The sequence below is a fragment of the Pavona decussata genome, unplaced genomic scaffold (genome assembly GCF_977016875.1).
Source record: "Pavona decussata unplaced genomic scaffold, jaPavDecu1.1 SCAFFOLD_149, whole genome shotgun sequence".
NCBI classification, from domain to species: domain Eukaryota; kingdom Metazoa; phylum Cnidaria; class Anthozoa; order Scleractinia; family Agariciidae; genus Pavona; species Pavona decussata.
The window spans coordinates 269,280-291,353 of NW_028145561.1; the positions used below are offsets into that span (position 1 = coordinate 269,280).

Genomic DNA, 22,074 nt, shown 5'->3' on the forward strand with positions numbered 1-22,074 from the left:
TTGTATGTTTGATCAAGCAGTGATATTTTTGGAGAAATTAGATACTGGAATTACATTTGAAGGATTCAGTGGATTTTGTGTGCTTAACCCTTGTAGGTTTAAACTTTCTGTACCAAGGCTAATTATTGTAGGAATTTTGCCTGCACTGTACTGGCAGTTTAATTTGTGACAAAATCCTTTGAAAATTCAGCCTTTGGGTAAATGCAAACAGCGATCCATGTTTAATTTGCATGCTGAAACCGGAAAGTTTGGGGTATTTTCTGGAGCAGGGATGGCACTGTGGTGAGAGCATTTGCCTCCCACCGATGTAGCCCAAGTTTGATTCCGAGTGTTGACACCATATTTGATTGAGTTTGTCATTGCTTCTCATCCCTTCCCCCTGATGGTTTTTCTGTGGGTACTCCGGTTTCCCCCCCTCCGCAAAAACCAACATTCCCAAATTCAAATTCAAGTCTGTAACAGTGGATGAAAGAGCCACTCTGTCAAAGCCATTGAAATTTTCATTTACTTTTATTAGTCGCAAAATATAAAATAATAGTTAATTAATGTTGCAGTTCCTATTACCATTAAGTTAGCTAGAGATCCCAACAGACAAATAATTATAACAACTTGATGTTTGGTGTAAAGGGGGCAACACCACTCTACGATCTACAGCATGACAGACAATTCCCATAGTGTGACCATAAAGCCTTACTTATCTCCCCAGTACTATTAACTGTATTAATGACCAGCGCTGGATTAGACAACTTGTAGGCAGATCCAAAACTAAAACAATCTAATATCCTAACTCTCCATGGCACTAAGATCTGTAACCTCTGGCCAGCATAGTGCAAAGAGTATTTTGGCATTTTTTTTAAAACCAGGTCAAGCTTAATATTATTATTCTGCTGCACTACAAGCTGACTCCGCAGGCATATGCTGGATAAAAGCATATAACAAGCTTTAAGGTTATAAAGTTTACCTAAAATAGCCTAAAAACACAAAGCTTGGGGAAGTTGCTGCAAGACTTGACCAAGGTTAACCTGAGAGGTGAACCCAAATTTATTGAAAACAACAACAAAACTGCCCAAGGGAGGGAAGGGTGGGAATTACAAAATACAGACACTAAAGGTAGACCTTACAGGATGCAATATAGCAAGCAAGTGATACTTGGGCTTACTAGAACTTTGATAGTTAGACATGTCTAGGAGTAGGTATGGCAAGTAAAGTAAGTATCGAACACAAGAGATTCACGTAGCGCTCAACGAGACATGAATAGAGGTAGTTATACCTTTTGGCCATACAAAACGAAGGATATAAATGTAGCAGATAGTATTGCAACATGTTAAAAGACTAATGATATTGTTGTACAAGGAGAGTAAAAGTACATCCATGTCCTGTTTGCGCTATGTAATGCTAAAGTTATTGACACAGTAATAAATGAGAGCGCAAGAGCATCACGCTCCATTAACCGCATTTACAATCTTATGTTGTAAAACTTTATTAAATAATTAATATTGTCATCAATATATAAATCACAAACAGGGAAAGGTGGGCAAAGCAACTGAAAACCACTAATGGGTCATGATATCTTTAATAATAATATTCCTAGAGCCAGCTTTTCTACATTGTTTAGTGTATCACTGTGAAGTAAGATGAAAACACCTCTTCCTCTTTGTTAATTTCTCTAACTGACACCAAAGCAACAGTTCGTAGCAAAGAATTTTCAGATGCTACATTGTCACTCCCATACCAGACATTTGGAAGGTATTTCCACAAGTTTGGTGTGATACTTATGAAGGGAATGTCTACTTCCTGGTACGCAACATTTGCTGGCACTTTCTTTGGCCTGTTGTTTACATATTGTCCCACAGCAAGTGGATTGAGAGGCGCATCTCCGAGCCAAGTGGTATCACAAAGAAGATATGGCCCTATTTGATCTCGCCTGGCATTTGACCTAATGAAACAGACATGAACAAGACGTTAAGTACTCAGTAAGGCTTTGACATGTCTAATGCTCAAAATTCATGATTATGTTCATATTTTTTAAAGCCTGTCAAATCTACAATTTTATTTGCTGTGAACTCCAACTTATAGCAAATCATCCTCATCTTCCATAACCCCCTTCCAGGTTGTGGCGAGTTGGGTTGTGTCTAACACCGAATACCAACCAAGTATTGAGATATTTTCCTGTGCCATAGAATACTAGCAGCTCCCTGTTTATTGTTTAAGCAAATCAATTCAATTACCTGTAGATCATCTTTGATAATCCTTTATCATTGCCATCAACAAGTATTCCATCAACACAGCGAAAAACAAAAGGATTACCGATGGACTGAATTAAGATAGGTTCATAGGGCCAATAAATGGTTCCTGGAAATTGTTAAAATTAAAAAAAATATAATCATTGTTAATAATTTACAAAACAGTAACTAAGATAGATTCTTAACAAGGATTCCACATGTCACAAGTGTGGGATAAAGAAAAAGAAACTTATTCCCTGGTCAGTGTGTGGGCAGTTAATATGGAACACTGATTTTTCCTCAACCTCATTCCTCTCTCCTCTTCACGTCCCACTGAAAAAGGTTGGCTTTTGTTTGTCTCATGCTAATGTGATGTGTAGGATATTAAATCTATTCTAAATAAAGATTGTGTTTATAAACCACTCTTTAAACATGTCTAAATCAAAGTTTGTACTGTTTGGCAGCAATGGTGAATTGCAAACTTGCCAAGGTGTCAAGCTTTTCTTAAGTATCCAGCATGGTAATTCACAAGTGGAATGAGCGAATCAAAATAATTACTAATTGCCAATTGAAAGTGAATCAAAGGATTGGTAAACTGGAACATTTTAATAATACATGCATTTTTTCAGTCAGCACTTGAAACAGGGATACACTTAAAAAAATAGTCTCAGAACTTGGATTCTCTTTGAAATATTTTAAGCCAAGAAAGTGACACCTCTGATCATCTTTAAAGATACAAATTAAAATGCCAGTGATCATAACTTTGAGTCTATTGTAATTGTGCAGTTCCAGAAAATATCCATACTATCCCCATGGAAGGTTTTTTGTTTTGCACCCCCCTTCCTCCCACGAAATTCCAGTTTAGCTTCATACTTTGCTTCCAAAATTTTGACTTTTAAGACACAGCCCTCCCCCTTGGAATTTCTGATGACTTTCCATGGGGTGGGTGTTGATTTTTCTGGAACTGCAATTAATGTTGTGAATCTTACAAAGCCTGGAAATAATTCAAATTTACCTAAGTTAACTAACTTAATTATTCTTGCTTTTGCTCATTTAAAATAAATGATGCTATCTTTTAAAATATTTCAAGCTCATGTACCTTGTACCTGGGTATAAAGCCACCAAACTACCAGCAGGAATTTTTCCTCTTGTAACAAAAACTCCTTTCCCTGCTCCAGGTATTGTGCTGTCAAGTCTTTTTATCTCATATCCCAGGGCATTAAACATGGCTCCTGTACAGTTCTTTTTGTCCTCAGGAATTTGAGCATGACAATGGGCATTTTCTTCAAGTGCATGTAGTACTGTGATAAGATTCTCTACAACTTTGGAATCCGGGATGATCTTGTCTTGTTCAGATGAATAAACCTCTCGCACTGTTCTGGATAAAACAAAATAATTATAACTAGTAATAGTTGACATTACAGCTGCCCCCGCTGTGAAAAAGCTTTAAAAAGTTGGAAAACTGTGCGAAAGAGTTGTCTCAATGGTTTTTGCATTGTTGTAAAGTAGTTGTTTAAAAGTGACTAGGAGTTCTTTTTAGATGATGTGGTTGAGGATCTGTGGTCATTGATCTGGACTACTCAGATTATTGTTCATCAAAGGATGCGGCGATACCACTTTGAGCAATGATCCACATTACCAGCTCTTTGGATTCACTGTAATTTGAGTGATGTCGGATCACTGAGCCTATTTCAAATCATCCGAAAGGAAGCCCCTGATTGTCAATATAATATAGTTGAATAAAGGGAGAGAAAAGGATACAATTTGAATTGATATTTCATGTAAACAGGCAAATTAATAATAATAATAATAATAATAATAATAATAATAATAATAATAATAATAATTATAATAATAATAATATTATTGCAGACACCCTTGGGACTGCAAGTTAATGCGTGGTTCAATTCTACCTGTTACCATCCCCCCCCCGGGCACACCCCCGGGAAAACTCGGCCCGTCTGGCCCGGGGGTCGGGAATTTCCTCAAGCGGTCTTGCCCGGGGGTAGGGGGCGGGGCAAATCGAAATAACTACTTACGCAAGGACTTATGGGGTGACAATGGCGGCTAACTACGCGGAAAAGGCCACGTTTTTCGCTGGCAAGGCCATTGAGTACGTTAGCGAATAGCTGGACCAGAGTAATCTGTCGAAGCTGAAAGCTCTGTTTGAATTTAAGTGTTATTGGTAATTTGTTGCAGTTTATAAAACGAAATTATATTTTATTTTATCGATCTGATGGAGGTGATGTGATTTATATTTTCATTCATTACTTTAAAAGCTTATCCCAGAGCTTGATTTGACGTAAGTATCCGAATTTAGTAGCTTTTTTTCGTATATTCAAGGCTGTTTCATTTTTATACTTTTATCTTAAAGGCTAGGTATACGCTTTGGGTAAATGTTTCGGTTCCCAGATTTGTTCTCAAATTTTACAGTTGGTTTTCTGCATGCAATGCGTACGCGTCGCTTCGAATTCAACTCGAATCTGCGGCAATCAGCTTTGACTTCTTTAAATATGTATACGCGTTCGTTCTAAAAGTTTAGGATTTTTCAGGTTCCTGGTTTTGTTTAAAAAAAGAAATAAATCATCAAAACGAAGCAGTTTATTTTTAGTCCATGTCATCAGTCCCGGGGGTGGGGAATTGTCTCTTTCTGTGTGCCCGGGGGTGGGGAATAGGACGTCAAGTACACAAATGCCCGGGGGTGTGCCCGGGGGGGAGATGGTAACAGGTAGAATTGAACCACGCATTAGTATCCTTAATAGCAAGAGTCCATAGCAAATTCATAATAAATTTCTATCAGCAATATTATTGATAGTAGTTGACATTGATTGGTATCGATTGTTATCGATTATCCGTTTATCGATTGACTATGCATGGCTAAAAGTTAATTAATTAATGGTTAATTTCTTTTTCAAGCAATCCAGCAAGACTAAATGTTTGCAAAATGGATCCCACCTGTTTCTTAAGTTCAAAGCGATCCAAGGAACAAATCTGTATCGATAACTTCTCCATTTTTCAATCCATTTCCTGTAGACCATTACATACCCTACTGTACACTGCTACTCTGAAGTCAGTTCTGTTATTCGGCTGTGGGAGACTGGGAAATGTTGAGCAGGCGATACTTTGGTCAGCGATCGCTCCTGAAGGGATAGGTACTCCATATTTGGTAACTATTATGTCCCCAGTCTTTTCAGAGCCACGGAAAACACACATGGCTGATGTTGTGGTGCAATACGTTTGTTTTTGTACCGTATAGTTGTATCACAATTTAGGCCATTTTCTAAGAAAAAAAGGTACAATGCCGAAAGTTAAAGCAGCCAAGAAAACCAGAGAACATGGCCAAAACAAAATGTACCAACAAGGTAAGTTTTTGGCTTTGATTATGGCGTTGATAGTTATTCCCTGTAAGCTCATGTGTTCACTTTTCTATCATTCCCAGCTTTGCAGTTCAAAACAGAGCAAGGCCAGCATATCTTAAAGAATCCACTTGTAATAACAAGTCTTGTAGAAAAGGTTTGTTTTGATATTGGTGTTTCCTTTGTGGGTAAATAATTTGATTATACGTGCATATCATTCTTAGATGATGATCATGAAATTTCATTGTTGTTGTCTGCGAGCATTTCAAGCATGATCTTACGGAAAGTTTACCAAACAATAAATACCTGTTGTAACACAAAATATGAGATGGAGTTTCACTGTATTTAATTTTCAACGTTTTCCTAAAAGATCAGGTAACCATAAAATTTCTATTGGTGCACTTAAACTTTTAGAAGAAATATCTAAATTTATTAATGTGTTACGACGTTTCGATGTTTCAGTGACCATTATCAAGCAGAGACAATGAAAACTGAAGTACTTTTCAAATAATTAGTGGTGATCAAAACAACGAGACTTTTTTCTTTTATATTTGAAATAATGGGTTTATTCTGTTGCAAATCATTCTTGCAGATGTGATGTAGTATAGATGTAGAACAGTAATGTATATTCAGTTTTTATTGTCATTTTGCTGCTTGATATAATAATTGAAACGTTGCAACACATTAATTTTTATGTTTTCCCTAAAAAGACTGAAAAAAATAATTTTCCTTTCCGTAATATTTCTAAAATAATTTGATCTGTGCTAATTTTGTGATTTTGTTGTTATTACAGGCAGGTTTACGTTCCACAGACACTGTTTTGGAAATTGGTCCTGGAACAGGAAACTTAACCGTGAAATTATTAGAGCGAGTTAAACAGGCAAGAATGAGATACCGTCAGTTGCATCTAAGCATGGACACAACAAAAAAAACATGTTCTAATAGGCTGCCAGACATGACGTGTTCTGTTGCCAAACGTTTGAAGTTTGACAGCGGTTAAGCATACTGTTGCGCCGGATCAGCGCGTTCCTCTCATAAGCTTATTTCATTTCTCTCAACTTGCAGGCATATTTCTTGCCCAGAAACAGCACACTTGCCTCCAGAAAGTATTCTTAACATATAAAAATGCTTGCAAAAAATGTTTTGTTGAGCAAAAACAAATCAAGTCAACAACAGCTGCCTACTGCCAAACTTTGAATGTTTGGCGCCAAAACACGTCATGTTTGCACCCAACTAGAACATGTTTTTCCTTCCCTACCGCGTACGCACTTAGATGCAGCCAACAGTATATCCTCACCATTAAATTTCTTTTACCTTATTTTCCAAACAATGAAAAGGAAATTATGGTTGTCAATGGTTATCATGATCATCATTTACAACAGTGAATAGATTATTAATAAGTTTTCATTGTTTTACATTGTAGATACCTAGCTCTTACTAACTGAGTATGAGGTCCATACTCTAAGTTCCTGACCAAGTTTTTTCCCGTTGATTTACGGCCCAAGTGCAAAGCATGCAGGCTGTAAATCAACGGGAGCAAACGAGGATCCGTAACTTACAGTACGAGCTGAGAAAACGAGGTTAGCAAGATCTTTATTATATCTCTGAGGTTAATTGGACATGGGAAAGGAAACTTTCCAATTTAGCGGGTAGTACAGTGAAATACGGCCCTCAAAATTAGCCAATTGCACCGCGTATACTAACTGAGAGATATAATAAATTAATTGTAAAAAATATTTGCAATTATTCACCGAAGTGGAGGTGAATAGTGATGGATCGCGGCTCGGTAAATATCCATCACTTTCACCGACACTGTGAATAATTGTTTTAGTATATACCACACAAGCTGAGTAACCAGCGAAAAAAAAAAACACTTTATTTCTGACAACATACCGACAAATGGTATGAAATTTTAAAATCTTGCGTGCTACACGGTAAGCGATTTCTTATTGTAGCAAGTTCCGTCTTGCTTTCTTGCAGACAAATAAAACTTTTGGAGAAAAAGATTGACTAAATTACCATTTAATGCCGTCAAACCATACTTTGTTGCCATTTATGTATTGTTTTTGACAGCCGCCTCATTTATCGAAATAATTTTCTCTTAAGTCACCGTGGCGAAACGAGAAGGCATCTTGTTTCTCTTCGGCTGCTCCGAAATGAATAGTACTTGGCTAATCACCTCCGAGCTTGCCAATCAGCGTGCGCGAAAAGTACTATTCACTTGTGTGGTATATACCAAAATCAAATATTATCACCCTATATGTAATAAATAATCCTTTATAATAAATTTTTGGAACATGCTCTTTGTTAAGGAGGTCAACTGTTTAATAGGATGATAATAAACTAATGGTATCATGGTATAAAATTTGTTCATGACTTTAGCAATCCAATATCCAGTCTTAATATGTACTCATTGATTAATCTGATGTGATGCTGATGATTCACTGTGACTAAACATAAATATGATTGGTTGGGGTTATATTAGAAGCTGGGACCCAGGTAGTTAGCACCCATTTCCTCTGAACATGGTACCTGCCTTTGAAGAGATTTAAAACCAGTCTAAACAAGACAAATGACTGAGTGGTACCTGTCTATTTCACCATTAAGAACTCTCCTATTACAACAATCAGTGAACATCCTATGTAACATAATTATATGTAAAATGGGGCTCAGAAATACATGTATTGGAGGCCAGTGCAGATAGTTTCTAGATTATTGGTTTGGATAAATGCCTGGGGCATTGATTGACTGGATATCAATTAAAAAATCAAAATCAATAGGGCGAGTTAGAGCGGTTTTTAAGTGAGTGTCAATTGAAAACTAAGATCCTCGATCCTGATTAATACCTCAGGGCATTTATTTCTATCTTCAATAAGGGATGCTAATGTAGAGGAGGAATTTATTGAAGTTTGTGCAGTATGGAAGCAAAGGGCAAACAGTGTCAACTTATGTTTATTGTTTACTAGGTTATCGCTTGTGAAGTGGATCCTCGCATGGTGGCTGAGCTTCAAAAGAGAGTACAAGGAACGTAAGTAAAATGCCTTTTAGTGTACTAGTATGTCCAGGTTTATGTAATATACATAAAGTTGAACAAACATTGTTGATCATTAGTAGCACCACATATACTATCAAAAAAGTCCTGAATACCCATGAAAATGTCTCGGTATTGAGAATCGTTTTTGTTAATTTATACAATAAAATCCTATTATTAATTAAATTGACTTTTGGGACAAGGCACTTGAAGTGTCTATATTAAGTGAGTGGATTAATGGAAAGATGTACCTGTGTTTTGTTAAAATTGTTGATATAAGATGTAAGATCACCATGCTCAGTTGTACATTTGTTATCTTCAGGTCTCCTTGTATTTGTAGTAATAATTATTGTCTTCTCAAATATTTTTTTTCGCTGCAATGAAACCAAATAATGGTTGACCAAGCTTAACTACATGTAATCAGTTCCATGAGACAGCAGATCCATAGTCCTAATGGTCAGTGAGTTTGTCAAAGGCCATAAATATACAAAAAATGAATGTCAACAAATGAATATTCTACCATCTTATTCATTCCCCTCAAAATTTGGTCAATATCCCTATTATAAATTTCTATACTATGATGTCTGTGCCAAAATACATTATTAGAATGAACTTATGTATTCAAAACGCAAAAGACTTGGTCATGTTGTTTCTTATTAATTTGTTAATTGCTAATGAAATCAGGAACCTGTTTATAAATTATTCCTATCATGTGCTTTTCCAGGCCTCAAGCAAGCAAACTCCATATGATGGTTGGTGATGTACTCAAGACAGATCTGCCTTATTTTGATGTGTGCGTAGCAAATCTTCCCTATCAAGTAAGAACTACAGTCGACTCCCGATAACTCGAACCCTCGCTAACTCGAACCTCACGCTAACTTGAACCAATTTTCCTTTCCTTTCAGGTCATTTTCTATATAATTTTACCCTCGATAACTCAAACTTCCGATAACTCGAACCTTTTTTAATTTCCCTTGAAGGTTCGAGTTATCGGGAGTCGACTGTACATGTATACAGTCATCCAGTAAATGTTCAACTAAAACATTTCCTTCTTTGTTCTTCCTCAGCTTACTTGATAATAACATCTAATTGAACTTGTATTCACAGATTTCATCTCCATTTGTTTTCAAGCTTCTCCTTCACAGACCTTTTTTCAGGTAAGAGCTACTTGACGCATCAGCCTAATCCCTTGCAACAGTTGAAGGGCTGGGAGCACAACACAACCCAAATGACTTTTCAGATCCCTTTTCCCTGTTTTAGCTCAGATTCACCGGAGAATTTTGTGGCCTTGAATTTCTTTGCAAACATTGCTCCAATGTTTTAACCACTTCTTTGCGCTTCATTTGCAATAAAAGCCAATGATGATGGGCAAGATTTCTGTTTTTGTCACAAAACGAAGCACAAAGCAGTGGATGAAACATTGGAGCAACGTTTTCTGAATGAATTCAAGGCCATATGCAAACATTCCAGTGAATCCGTGCTAAAACAACATTTTGGTTGATTAATTGCTCTCTGCCCTTCAGTTATTTTCCAGTTACAACAACAACACTTTATTAAAAATAGACAGTTACAAGGTGTTTATATACCTACTCGCAAATAGCTGAAGCTAGTCGAGGCAGGTAGGTATGTTTATACTAAACTAAATACAACTACACTTGGTGTTTACAACTGTATACTATCTAAGGGGTTGGAAATGGTCTTTCAAAAAATTGTCATCTGAGCCCAGTTGTTCAAAGCCCAATTTAGCTACTCCTGGGTTAACATGAGTTTTGAATACAGTTTACATTGTACTAATCAATAAAGATTCTTTCAGAACATTTTTGTCCCTCAGTTTTGACTTTTCATTAAACTGCCATTAGCTTAAAATAAGCTTTTAAAAACATTTTGACAACAAGTGGAAAACCTTTGTAAACTTCTAATTGGGGATTAGAATTAATCAGCTTTTAAACAACACTTTACTGGGCCCAAAATGGAAGCAAATGAAAGCAAAGACTACACTTCAGCAAAGAATGAGGCTGCAGTAAAGTTCTTTTATTTCCTGTTTGAGTTATAAGCAAGGGGTAAAATTTTTGTTACATGTACATCTGTGGAAGGGGGGTATCTGTCAAATTATCATTTATGGATGTGCTTCCCTGGCCAAACTCCCAACCTGATGGCATCTTGGACAAGGATCCTCCCATCCAGGGATGGGCACTAAGTCCAAAACGCGGACTTTACAGTCCATCATCGCTACATACAATAAGTAAAAAAAAAATTTAGTATAAAGATATTTCACCCGCGTATTGCTGCTCCCATGCTACTTATTCTGGGCCTCAAGCAGTGTGGCATTAAATTAGTTTATACTGTGGTGCTAAACTGTATACACTAAGAGAGCAAAAGCATAAAATTAGTAAAAACATGTAAATTAGATTTTCCAGACCAATTTTCTTAGTTGGCAGATAAAATCTGATTATCTGGCAGTACCATTGTTGCAGAGGGTAAATCATTTTATTCAAGAATTTGTAACCAAACTTTTCCTCTTTACACTCAACAACACTTGGTGTTTATAACTAAATGGTTTTGTTGTCTTTTTCTTGTACAGATGTGCAGTTCTCATGTTCCAAAGAGAATTTGCTCAACGTTTAATCGCTCAACCCGGAGATAAGTTGTATTGCCGCTTGTCAATCAACACTCAGTTGCTAGCCAGAGTTGACCACCTCATGAAGGTATTTTTAGATTGTACTGTAATCATGTATGTTAATGCAGTCAACTGAACACAATGGGTAGTGCAGTGTGTAATGTTCTACCCACTGTGTTTTCAGGCATGTAAGAGTGAGTGAGTGTTCATAAACAAACAGGTCTGCAGCATGTGCACAGCACTTATACCCGCATGTATGCAACATGCACCTTTATTTTAATCATGTTATTGAATTACTAGGTAGGACTGTTGTAAAAATACCTGTTAATAATTTTTGTTGCTGTGCTGCACATGAAGGACTGGTGATGTACAGTGTACATGCAGCTAACCTAGCCTGGGTTGCAGACAGAATCAACCGCTGGTAAATACCATCTGCGAATTAGCAGCCAAATCCTTGTTCTAGTCTAGAACAAGGATTTAGCTGCTAATTTGCAGATGGTATTTACTGATGGTTGATTCCATCGGTGGCGCAGGCTACACTAACCCTGCGAAGGCCTAGCATTCCATCCAACAGCAAGTAATTGTATTCTAGTTTCTCCATGCTACAGCCCTGGCTGTTTGTGCTACTTACAGTCATGTAGGCTGATTTCTGGTTATAAACACCCTCAGTTGTGGACCCACTAACAACCCTACATGAAATTATACAATTATGTACATGTATGAATCCCAAAGCAGGACTTTTGGTATAAATGAGCCAAATAATGATAACAACAACAACAACAACAACAACAATTTTATTTTACAGATACAGATTATATAAAGGGCTTGATTGATTATAATAATAGTCAATCATTATTTGGCTTGTTTGGATGTTTATCACAACATTCAAACTGAAATCACATTGTGAAGTTTTACTGTTTTCTTTCTAAATTAAATTTTTTACCAATACATGTAGATATTTTGTTTGTCATTTGATTGTAACCAAGTTACACCTTTAATCCTCACAGGTTGGCAAGAATAACTTTCGACCTCCTCCTAAAGTAGAATCCAGTGTGGTCAGAATAGAACCTAAAAATCCACCACCATCTGTGAACTTCAAGGTGAGCTCTAGGATTCACATCAGGGAAGAACCATTTGGAAAGGATTTTGTTTTTATAGCAGGAAGAAGGGTGTAAATAGATTCAGTGACTGTGAGCAGTTACTGTACCATTTCTGGTGTAAAAAGAAAGCTATAGAGGCTTAATAATCGGCTTCATTTATTCCTGTTGTAGGACCTCGTAGATTTTTTAAACCTTTTCTCCTGGCATGATTGAGCTAATTGAATAGTTTTAGTCGGAAAGATAGGCTGATATTGTTTTGTTGACCTTCTGACAACTTGACGTCATACCAGAAGTGGCTCAATAGGCAAAAAAATGGCAAATTTTAGTTTTTCTGGAAATACTTGTTTTGGCATATTCAATCATTGTAGTTTCAAGGAAAATATCTATTTTTCCTATTTTCGCATTGTTTTACTACGATATTTAGCTTTTTCTGCAAGCAGTCAATTCAGTTTTGTTGGTTGCCAAGGCAACCAGCATTGTTTACGCGTTGTTTTGGGTCCAAAACTCACTGTTTTTGCGTCCAATTTCAATGGAAGTTGCGTACGAGCAGCAATAAATATTCAAGAGGCCTGGTGACTAACTGGAGACACTACGGGATCAATACATGAAATAGTTTGAGAGGAGAGACGAGCGAGCAAAGATAAATTGGCGAAAATCACAGATTACTGAAGAATCATGCCGAAATTTAGAAGCACCAGAAGGAAAAGTCGAAAATTTAATGGAAATCAGTTTGTAAAGAAAACAAAACGAACCGAGTCAGAGGATTTGAATGTGGAGGAATCGACAGAACTAGAAAAGAGCGAAGAGTCCGAAAGCGAACAGACCGACCACGAGGGACCCGCTGAGCATGAAGAACCTTGCTGTTCATCCTCTGCATCTGCATCGAAACTTGAAAGCAAGCCTACTGATGTTGTGAATGAAGTTGAGCCGGACAGTATGGAAGGATTCCGTTTTATCGACATTGCTATCCTTGCAACCGTTTTTAACTCATTGTGGTGCCCAGTTTGTAAATACGGCCATGTTGTAATGGAAGAAGACAAAGGAGCTAAGATGGGATTTGCTTCCCTTCTTGTTTTGAAGTGCACAGCTAGGAAGTGTTCTTTCGTGAAGCAGTTTTACACCTCGGCTAAAGTTGAGAAAAGCAGGGCTTTTGAGGTGAACAGAAGGATTGTGCTAGCCACAAGGAACATTGGCGTGGGGCACCAAGGCCTTGTGAAATTTTCAGGTGTCATGAACATGTTGTCACCTATGAATGAGAACGCATACAGGGACCATGTGGATGCCATCCGAATTGCTGCTGAACGTGTGGCCAAACAGAGCATGGTGAATGCAGTAGAGGAGGTAAAAGGATTTTATGAACCTGACAGTGATGGTGTATATGACATTGGAGTTTCAGGGGATGGTACATGGAGAAAGAGAGGCTTCCCTTCATCATCTGGTGTTGTCACAGCCATATCCCTGCTTACTGGCAAAACTCTTGATGTTGAAATAATGTCAAAAGAGTGTAGGGAATGCATGGGATGGAGAGACAAGCAAGGAACTCCTGAATTCGATGAGTGGTGGGAAAGCCATCAAGCATTTTGCCATGCGAACTATACTGGGTCGTCTGGTTCCATGGATGCAGCTGGAGTGCTTGCTATATTTCAGAGATCCATTGAAAATTACTCTGTGCGATATGTTGAGTTTCTCGGGGATGGGGACAGCAAATCTCATAACCTGCTTGTAAATGAAGCTGTCTATGGTGACATTGAAGTCACTAAACTTGAATGTGTAGGGCATGTTCAAAAGCGACTTGGATCCAGGCTTCGCTCACTGAAAAAGAGAACAGGACAGGCACGCCTTGAGGATGGTAAAGGTATTGGTGGCAGGGGAAGGCTGACTGACAAGACAATTGACAGTTTGCAAGTCTATTATGGAAAAGCAATCAGGGAGAACACCCATAATATTGGTGCTATGCAAAATGCAGTCATGGCCATATGGCATCACACCCAAGCTACTGATGACAACCCTGATCATGACCTCTGCCCGCCTGGTGAACACTCATGGTGTGGTTTTCAGAGGGATCAAGCAAATGGAACTACAGATTATTCACATGAGCACCCTCTTCCACCAGCTGTGGCCAAAGCCATTCTTCCTTCATTTGAAGCCCTGAGTGACAGAGATCTTCTCAGCAGATGTTTGCATGGCGGGACGCAAAACAGAAATGAGGCCATCAATGCTCTCATTTGGCAAAGGGCTACGAAAGAAATGCATTCAGGCTTACCAGTAGTTGAACTAGCAACTTTCTTAGCTGTTGCACATTTTAATGATGGGGCAGCATCATTACTTTTGGTCCTTGAAGAACTTGGTATTGCTCCTGGTGTTCACAGTGTCGCCGCATGTGATAAATTAGACAGCACACGTATACGCCACTCCAACCGTAAAAGCTCTGAACCGGCCAAGAAACGCCGAAAACAATTGAGGAACTGGAAAAAGGGATATTCAGAAACTCTGGAGGCACAAGAGGGGCCATCCTATGAAGCTGGGGCCTTCTAAAGTAACTTTATGTACTGGAACATCAATGAAACTCATACTTTAATTTAAGACTTAATTTTCTCAAATTGCGCAATTTTGCAGTTTTTTTCCACGAAAACAGTGATATCTTAAAAACTATTCAAGATATTGCCACGAAATTTTCAGGTCATTTTAAGTAACATTAGAGCTGTGCAATGCACCTCTGTGGTGAGGTTCTGACTTATACTTTGTATTCTAGTACAGTATATACCAAAGCGTCGTGATAAGGTTTTCTTGCATCTTTTCAGAGTAGGTTTTTTTCATGTAAACATTGACTTACAGTGCCACAAATGGTTCATTGCATAGCCATGGAACTTATCTTACTGCTTGCCAAGTGTTAAGTTCATAGTCTTGGCCCTTCCAGAGAAATTGATGTTAGCGTGATCCATAGAAAATTGGTCTCGGAATTGGGTGTGGTCAGGCCTAGTGCCATATTTCCTAAGGTATTTAATTAAAGCCCACCAACTTTGGGAATATTAATATATAAGAACTAAAGGAAACACTGAGATAGGTTGATTGAGTTTCTTGCAATGAAAAGTATATATAAAAACTGACCAAAATTAGTCGTTTTTTGCCTATCGAGCCACCTTATGATAACATAATAACCGGTCACAGAGACTTGACTTCCAGTTTTTTTGACCTGTCCAAAGTGTACTATTTAATCATTGCTTTAACAGCTAAACAACTTCGCGGCGCCCAAAAAGTTATGCAAAGGAGCTTTCAACATCCTCAAACGCTTCTTTATTGTATTTCCTCTTTCTATTTTGCTTGAAATCCCTGCCTACTTTGACCACAATCTTAATCTACTTGAGCCTCTCAACACGGCTCTCTTCTCACCAAAATAAAAACATCGACTAACATGTCCGGTTCCAAAACCAGGCAGACTGGCAGACTGGAATAAGGCCATACTAACATTACGTTTGTGATAACTCATCTTTTTAATCTCAGGAATGGGATGGTCTTGTGAGAATTGCATTTGTGCGGAAAAACAAAACACTTAATGCTTGTTTTAGGTAAGTTGCCCTTTTTTCAGTGTCTAATGCACTGCACTTGGTACTGGTAATGTTTCAAAACAACTACTTTACTTTTAAATTGATGAATTTTTAGGACAATATCGGGCATCAATAGGTCAATAAACACTAGTCTCATGTTGTAATTTGAAGTTTGAGCATCACAAAATTTGCTGTACAGAAAAATCATTAGGATTTGAATGGGGAAAAAGCTTTTATATTTGAAGGTGAAAATATTAATTATTGAACTTTCAATGCACTTTGAAAGTTCTCAAAAACTCCTTTGCTCACCGTGTTCAATCGTTGTGTTGCTTAACTTACGAAATATAGAGCGGTTTTCAGTTGAGTGTTATGTAACATCAAAATCACTATTTTTCTCTCTGTTTTGGTCACAGTTCGCGCGCTGTTACAGAGATGCTGGAGAAAAACTACAAGATTCACTGCTCACTCAACGATATTGTAAGAAATTATTTCAACTTTCTGATTTAACCTATTCTTCACCCTGTACAGCATTGCTATTGTTGAGTTATTATCAGATGTGGTTTTACTGTAAATGACCTCCAAATACTCAGGGAATATAGTAATTTCGGTTTCACAAGCGTACGACTTGCAATAAGAGATGCGTTCGATCGACCTTATTCAAGAATAAGGATATTTACAGTGATTACTAAAAATCCCACATAAGGATTTTGGAGTAACTGGAATACAAAATGGCTCTTCAATATTATATGTATGTAATAGCTTGTAGCTAAGTCCTCCCTTATTTACCTAATGGGAGATAATTGAAGTTATTCTGTTTACTTTCATTTCGGAATACGGTCATATTAAACGCGACCAAGGTACAGGGCGTGGACTACCGAGATGCTTTATCCATCTTCCTCTGAAACTAGAGTTTAAGAGAAAACCTCCACTTTTCTCAGTTCAAAATGAAATGTTTAACTGTATTGAATGTAAATAGTTGGGCAAAGATACGATTAGTACATCATCCATTTTAATTCTTATCATTTAATGACTTAGTAGCCTGCGAGAAAAACGCCTTTTGCTGCTCTTCAAAGGCGTTTGCTCTCGGAGGCTAATGACTCATAACTGGCACAGGATGTACAAAACGAGTAGAAAGGAGGTCCAAAGATTTTTTTACCCGAGTTTAGGTCCAAAAATTTTCGAGGTGAAAGTATTAGAACGTAGAGTTTAGATTTCATGTCTAAATCATCGTCTTGTTTATTTCGTTAGCTGCTTTAATGTCAGAATCAGCAATCGGCCTTCTGTCTAATTTATCCCCCGGGGGGGGGGGGGGTGGGGTGGGTACTCCCAAACAAATTGGATAGGGGTGTGCGGCCCGCTTCCCAAAACCTTTACCCTATTTATGACCAAAATCTGCTATTTTCCTTACCCTATTTATGACCTGACCCGTAAATCAATACCCTGTTTCAGACCTGCCTTATAATTATTTCCCTAGTCCAGACCAATGTTAAAGGCGTGACAAGCCGTTGCGGCGCGCACACAGTTGCCGTGAAGAAGTAGCTTCTAAAACAACGAATTCAAGACTAGAGTGCAAAAATCGATACCCTATTTATTGCCAAAATGGTTAAAATCGATACCCTATTTATGACCAAAACGGCTGAAAAACCATACCCTTTGGCGCTGCACGTACCTATATAGCCCATATAAGGGAGTACCCCCCCCCCCCGGGGAATTTATCCCGGAAGTATAGAACGTTTAATATCACCAGATTGTACGTTTATCAGGACATCTGTTCTACTTTGGCCGTTTGGTTTTGAAAAAAAAAACTGAACTTAAATTGTAACCAGATAGTTACACTAATTGTAACCGAACTCCAAATGGTCATAATAAGAGAAAAACACGAAAAAATAGGTTGAATTAATTGGAAACTGCTACAAACCGCCAAGAACCTTGGACAGTATTAGAATTGACGAGCGAACAGATTCGTAATAAGTGATTTGTTCGTGCTTGTTTCTCATGTTTCCAGTTTTGCAGAAATTGTGTCGTTGACTGTTGTTTCACAGTCACAGTGGACTCCCTCTGTTTACTATCAGGTTGCTTTTTACTAAAAGGAACATATATTTTGACACCTCACAACTAGGAAAATACGATGGGTTGGTACATGGGATGTTTTCTTTCCTCTTCACGGTTGTGCAGTGGTTATTTAACCTTTCTTTTAATTGCTTGCTTCGCTCAATGGTTTTGTCATTTCAGATGGTTGACGAAGGCTTTGATATTAAAGAAAAAGTTCAAAATCTGCTAACAGAAGGTGGTTACGACAAGAAACGGGCCCGTACGATGGACATGGACGACTTTCTTGGGTAAGGACTTTAATTATCGGTATATTTTTTCTTCCAAAAAACGAAGGAAACTGGTGAAAACCGAACTGAGAGCTAGGCCAAATAATTCCGTCCCCTGTGCATTTTTTTAATCCGTAAGGACGGTGCCTACTAATACCGTCGAAGTATTTTTGCGCGGTTTGTGACTAAGCAGGAAAAGTAGATCTTAGCAAGGGCTATTGGAATCCAAAAAGAAAATTGGGGATAACCACGCATTTTTTAGAGATAATTCAGCAACAACTTTTCTAAAAAGCCGTAAAATACAAAGCAATGTATGGCGCTTTTTTCCAAATTGAAGCCTGATTATCTCTGAAAAATGCATGGTTACCCCCAATTTTCTTTTTGGTTACCAAGAGCACTTGCTAAGTTCTGCTTTCTCTGCATAGTTTCAAACCGCGCAACAACAACAACAACAACAACTTTATTAAATATTCATATCTTTTACAAGAATACACACAACCCACATATAGCAGAGCTAATCGAGGCGGGCTGTGTGAGTTAATAATTATTACAAACAGAAAATTACAAACATGCTGGCAAACGGAAAACTTAACTTTAACTTAACTTAACAGATTTAGATAAGGCTATACATCAAAATTAAGGTTAATTATACGCAATTTTTTATTATCATTAATATTACTATAGAAAAGAGATGAAAAGGGAAAAGGAGAATCAGATTATACTGGCAAAGAGAATATCATGGAGGATCAGTTTTAGTTTTCCATTGGGTCAATTATCCCTGTATTAGTAGGCACCACCCATAGGAGAACTGAGTATCTCCGGATGCACAGAACGTGTGCGCAGTAACAAAAGTAGGCACCGTCCTTAAGGAAAGTGCCTACTTTTGCTACTGCGCATACGTTCTGCGCACATGGGGATGGCCCGAGAAAGTCGGGTGTCGTAATGGTGGTGCCCGCTAAAACAGTATTTTAGCGTGGTTTATAACTGCGCGGGAAAGCTGGTCTTGGCAAGAGTTATTGGAATCTGTAAAGAAAATTAGGGGTAACATTTTCCAGAGATAATTAAACGGGAAGTTCTGGTATAAAAGGGGCCTGGCCATTCTCACCTTCAGTTGTCAATCAACGATCAGAGCGAAAACAACTGACAAACAACATGCGTCTTTTTCTACAGCCTTTACTGATAAAATTGGCTTAGTTTTCAGAATAAACCCTGTTAAACAAATTAGAACTTGATACTGATATTGCCGTGGCGATATTATGAAATTTTGAGGCATAATCTTCAGAGGATATTTGAGTCAACAACTTGCCACGACTGAAAGGCGCCTAAATTTGCATCTCATGTCCACAAAGGTGTGAGATAAAAGAGGGGCTTGCTCTTTTATAGTGAAACTTCTTGTTTTTTAAAAGCTTCAATTTGGGGAAAACATTCCACACATTGTTTTGTATTTTAATGGGTTTTAGAATTATTGTTGAAAAATACATGGTCACCCTCAATTTTATTGTACGATGCTTAAACCCCCTATTAAGATCTAGTCATAAACTGTGCAAAATTACTTCTGTACTAGCAGGCACCGTCCTTAAAACGGATTTTTTTTCTTCGCCTATCTCAGACAACTGTCCTCTGGGAGACAAAGAACTCAAAATGGGCAAAAGTTGGTAGATTTAAAAAAAAAAAATCGAATTATAAACCTTATTCCAAAGTGTCTTCCATTTTAATATTCTTTTGTTTGCATTCAAATTAGCCTTCTTACCTCGTTCAAGGTAAAATACTCTTTTGAGCTTTGAGCTTAAGAACGAGGTAAGAAGGGATAATTTGAATCCGAACAAAAGGATAATTAAAATGGTGGCCATTTTGGAATAACGTCTATTGGGAAAACCATGACACAGAAATCAAACAGTTTAAAGATAATTGAAAATATAGAAGAGTGGAAACATACATTTACGCAGCATTCATTGTGGAATCTACATTTGATTGCGCAATTGGGGGTGTTTTTATCTGAATTTGACCGATTGTAAATTTTAATAACATAAGAATTTGACTTTGTTTTTCTTTCAGACTTTTGCATCTCTTCAATTCCAACGGGATTCACTTTACGTGACGCCAGCTTAGGGATATCTGTTATTGTTCAGTGTTTGTTGTTCTTAAACTCCTTACTTCAGCTCCGGAACGCTTTGATAGTTTGGTTGTTGATCTTTACAAGACTGACCGCTCAAATCTTACAGCCAGTATAATGGCATTCAGAAGCGTGCAGGAATGCGACACATTGTGAGGCCCAAGTTGTACTGATCGGGTTTGCGTTCGTTAGAAGCTTTGATCCTCAGGAACTATTGTTTGTTTGTTTGTTGAAACATGAGTAAAAACTTGGCTTCCACGATTAAGGAAGATCAATTTGATAAGAAGTCGAGAGAAACCGTGGCGTTAGTCTTGGTGCCTCTCCTTGGTCGAGACTGACTGTTCCAGCCTGATTGATTGATTGAAAGCCTTATTTAAACGATGAAATGCTTAGCCAAACGTCAGATTAAGTATTTTTGCTCGTTTTCTAATACTTCCTGTACGTGTGTGTGCGTGCTTGGAAAACGTACAATAGTAATAATGAAATTTGCATCTTGGAGTGTTTAGCCAACAGACTTTAAGCTGCGACTTAGAGTTGCGAAAAGCTGCAAATTGTTTTACTTGATGGGAAAAGGTAAAGCTGCTTGGTGTGAAATGATAAGGCGACTGAAAGATAGCAGACCAAAAGCATTCTTTCCTTCAAGTTGGAGAGTCCAGGAAGAGTTCTTTAACATGATTTACTGAAGTTTTTGGACTACAACAACAAAGAGAGAAAAGTAAACGGGATAGCGACAGTCAAAGGAGGGTTTATGGATTGGAAGAGGTTAAAATGCAAATCGTGATAAGTATTTGAGGTTTTACAGAAGCCTTATGCATGGTGCCCTCAATTTATGATTATTTTTCGGCTGTGAAAGCCTGACTGGAAAGGAAACAAAACTCATAGAAAGCGATGAAATAACGGGTTGAATTTGGGACTGAAAAAATGTTTCGTGAACTTGATGGGTCGCGCGAGATACTCTAGCTGTGTCGGTAACCCCACTGGTTTAGTGTTATATACACATAAAACTGTCATGTTACCTACAAATATCAGCTTGTTGTGTTATGGTTAGTGAAGAGTAGCCAAGACAAACATTTTGGTGAAAATCAAGCCTGTTGTATAAGGAGGGTTTCTTAACGTGGAAAAATAAACAATGCGTTTCTGGAGGAATCTAAATATCATAGTCCCAAATCTTTTCCCCACTTTATTTATTTAAGTCAGAGAATCCTTATGATATCAGGAATATTACCACGGGCCTTCCTTGACTTATGTTCCAATGTTCTCATTGGGTGGCGTCCCAGAGTCTTTTTGTAATTGGTTTAGATAATCCGCTCAGGAAGGAACGAACGTCTTAGTTGATGTGGGGCCTCGTCGACCAGTTGCATGCTCCGCGTTAAACATAATGTTCTTTGGCAAACCTCTCGGCACTCAGGGGTCGCTTCAATAGTACTTTGACTGGTGTTAAACTAAAAGGTCAAATCAATAAAACTTTACAGTTGCGGTTTTCAAGTTGGGAGGACTTTGTTTTTACAACCGCATTCGCAGATGTGTTCGATGAACGTTGCTACTTGTCTTTGCTGTAAATCTCCAATGATCGTTACGTGAAAACAGGAGATTTAGCATCGCGTATACGTGAAACGCGAACCGCAAAAATGACCACGTAACCACGATTTTCCCGCCATTTTTCGCGTTTGCCGTTTGCCGGTTGCTGTTTCTACGTGAAAACAGGCTATTTCGCGTTTGCCGTCTACGTGAGAACTACGTATTAAAGTATTTATTCCTTCTTTTTTCTATTA

The 22,074-nt window shown here is 37.9% G+C and overlaps 3 protein-coding genes across 3 annotated transcripts; 2 read left to right on the top strand and 1 right to left on the bottom strand.

The window, feature by feature from the left end:
• Positions 1-490: 490 nt before the first annotated feature.
• LOC146466231 (SET domain-containing protein 9-like) lies at positions 491-5,315 on the bottom strand. The gene is made up of 4 exons (XM_085127637.1): positions 5,178-5,315; positions 3,329-3,600; positions 2,229-2,352; positions 491-1,936 (listed from the first exon to the last, which is right to left on the bottom strand). The coding sequence occupies exons 1-4, from the start codon at positions 5,258-5,260 to the stop codon at positions 1,612-1,614; spliced, it is 804 nt and encodes a 267-aa protein (XP_084983763.1). The 5' UTR covers positions 5,261-5,315; the 3' UTR covers positions 491-1,611.
• A 105-nt stretch (positions 5,316-5,420) lies between these two features.
• On the top strand, positions 5,421-21,454 carry LOC146466232 (dimethyladenosine transferase-like). The gene is made up of 12 exons (XM_085127629.1): positions 5,421-5,584; positions 5,662-5,735; positions 6,372-6,458; positions 8,545-8,606; positions 9,334-9,427; positions 9,717-9,766; positions 11,191-11,314; positions 12,234-12,326; positions 15,828-15,892; positions 16,285-16,348; positions 18,104-18,210; positions 20,245-21,454. Exons 1-12 carry the CDS (start codon positions 5,521-5,523, stop codon positions 20,285-20,287), a joined length of 927 nt encoding a protein of 308 aa, XP_084983755.1. The 5' UTR covers positions 5,421-5,520; the 3' UTR covers positions 20,288-21,454.
• Positions 12,658-15,464, top strand: LOC146466233 (uncharacterized). The gene has a single exon (XM_085127628.1). It carries the CDS (start codon positions 13,002-13,004, stop codon positions 14,859-14,861), a length of 1,860 nt encoding a protein of 619 aa, XP_084983754.1. The 5' UTR covers positions 12,658-13,001; the 3' UTR covers positions 14,862-15,464.
• Positions 21,455-22,074: the final 620 nt, after the last annotated feature.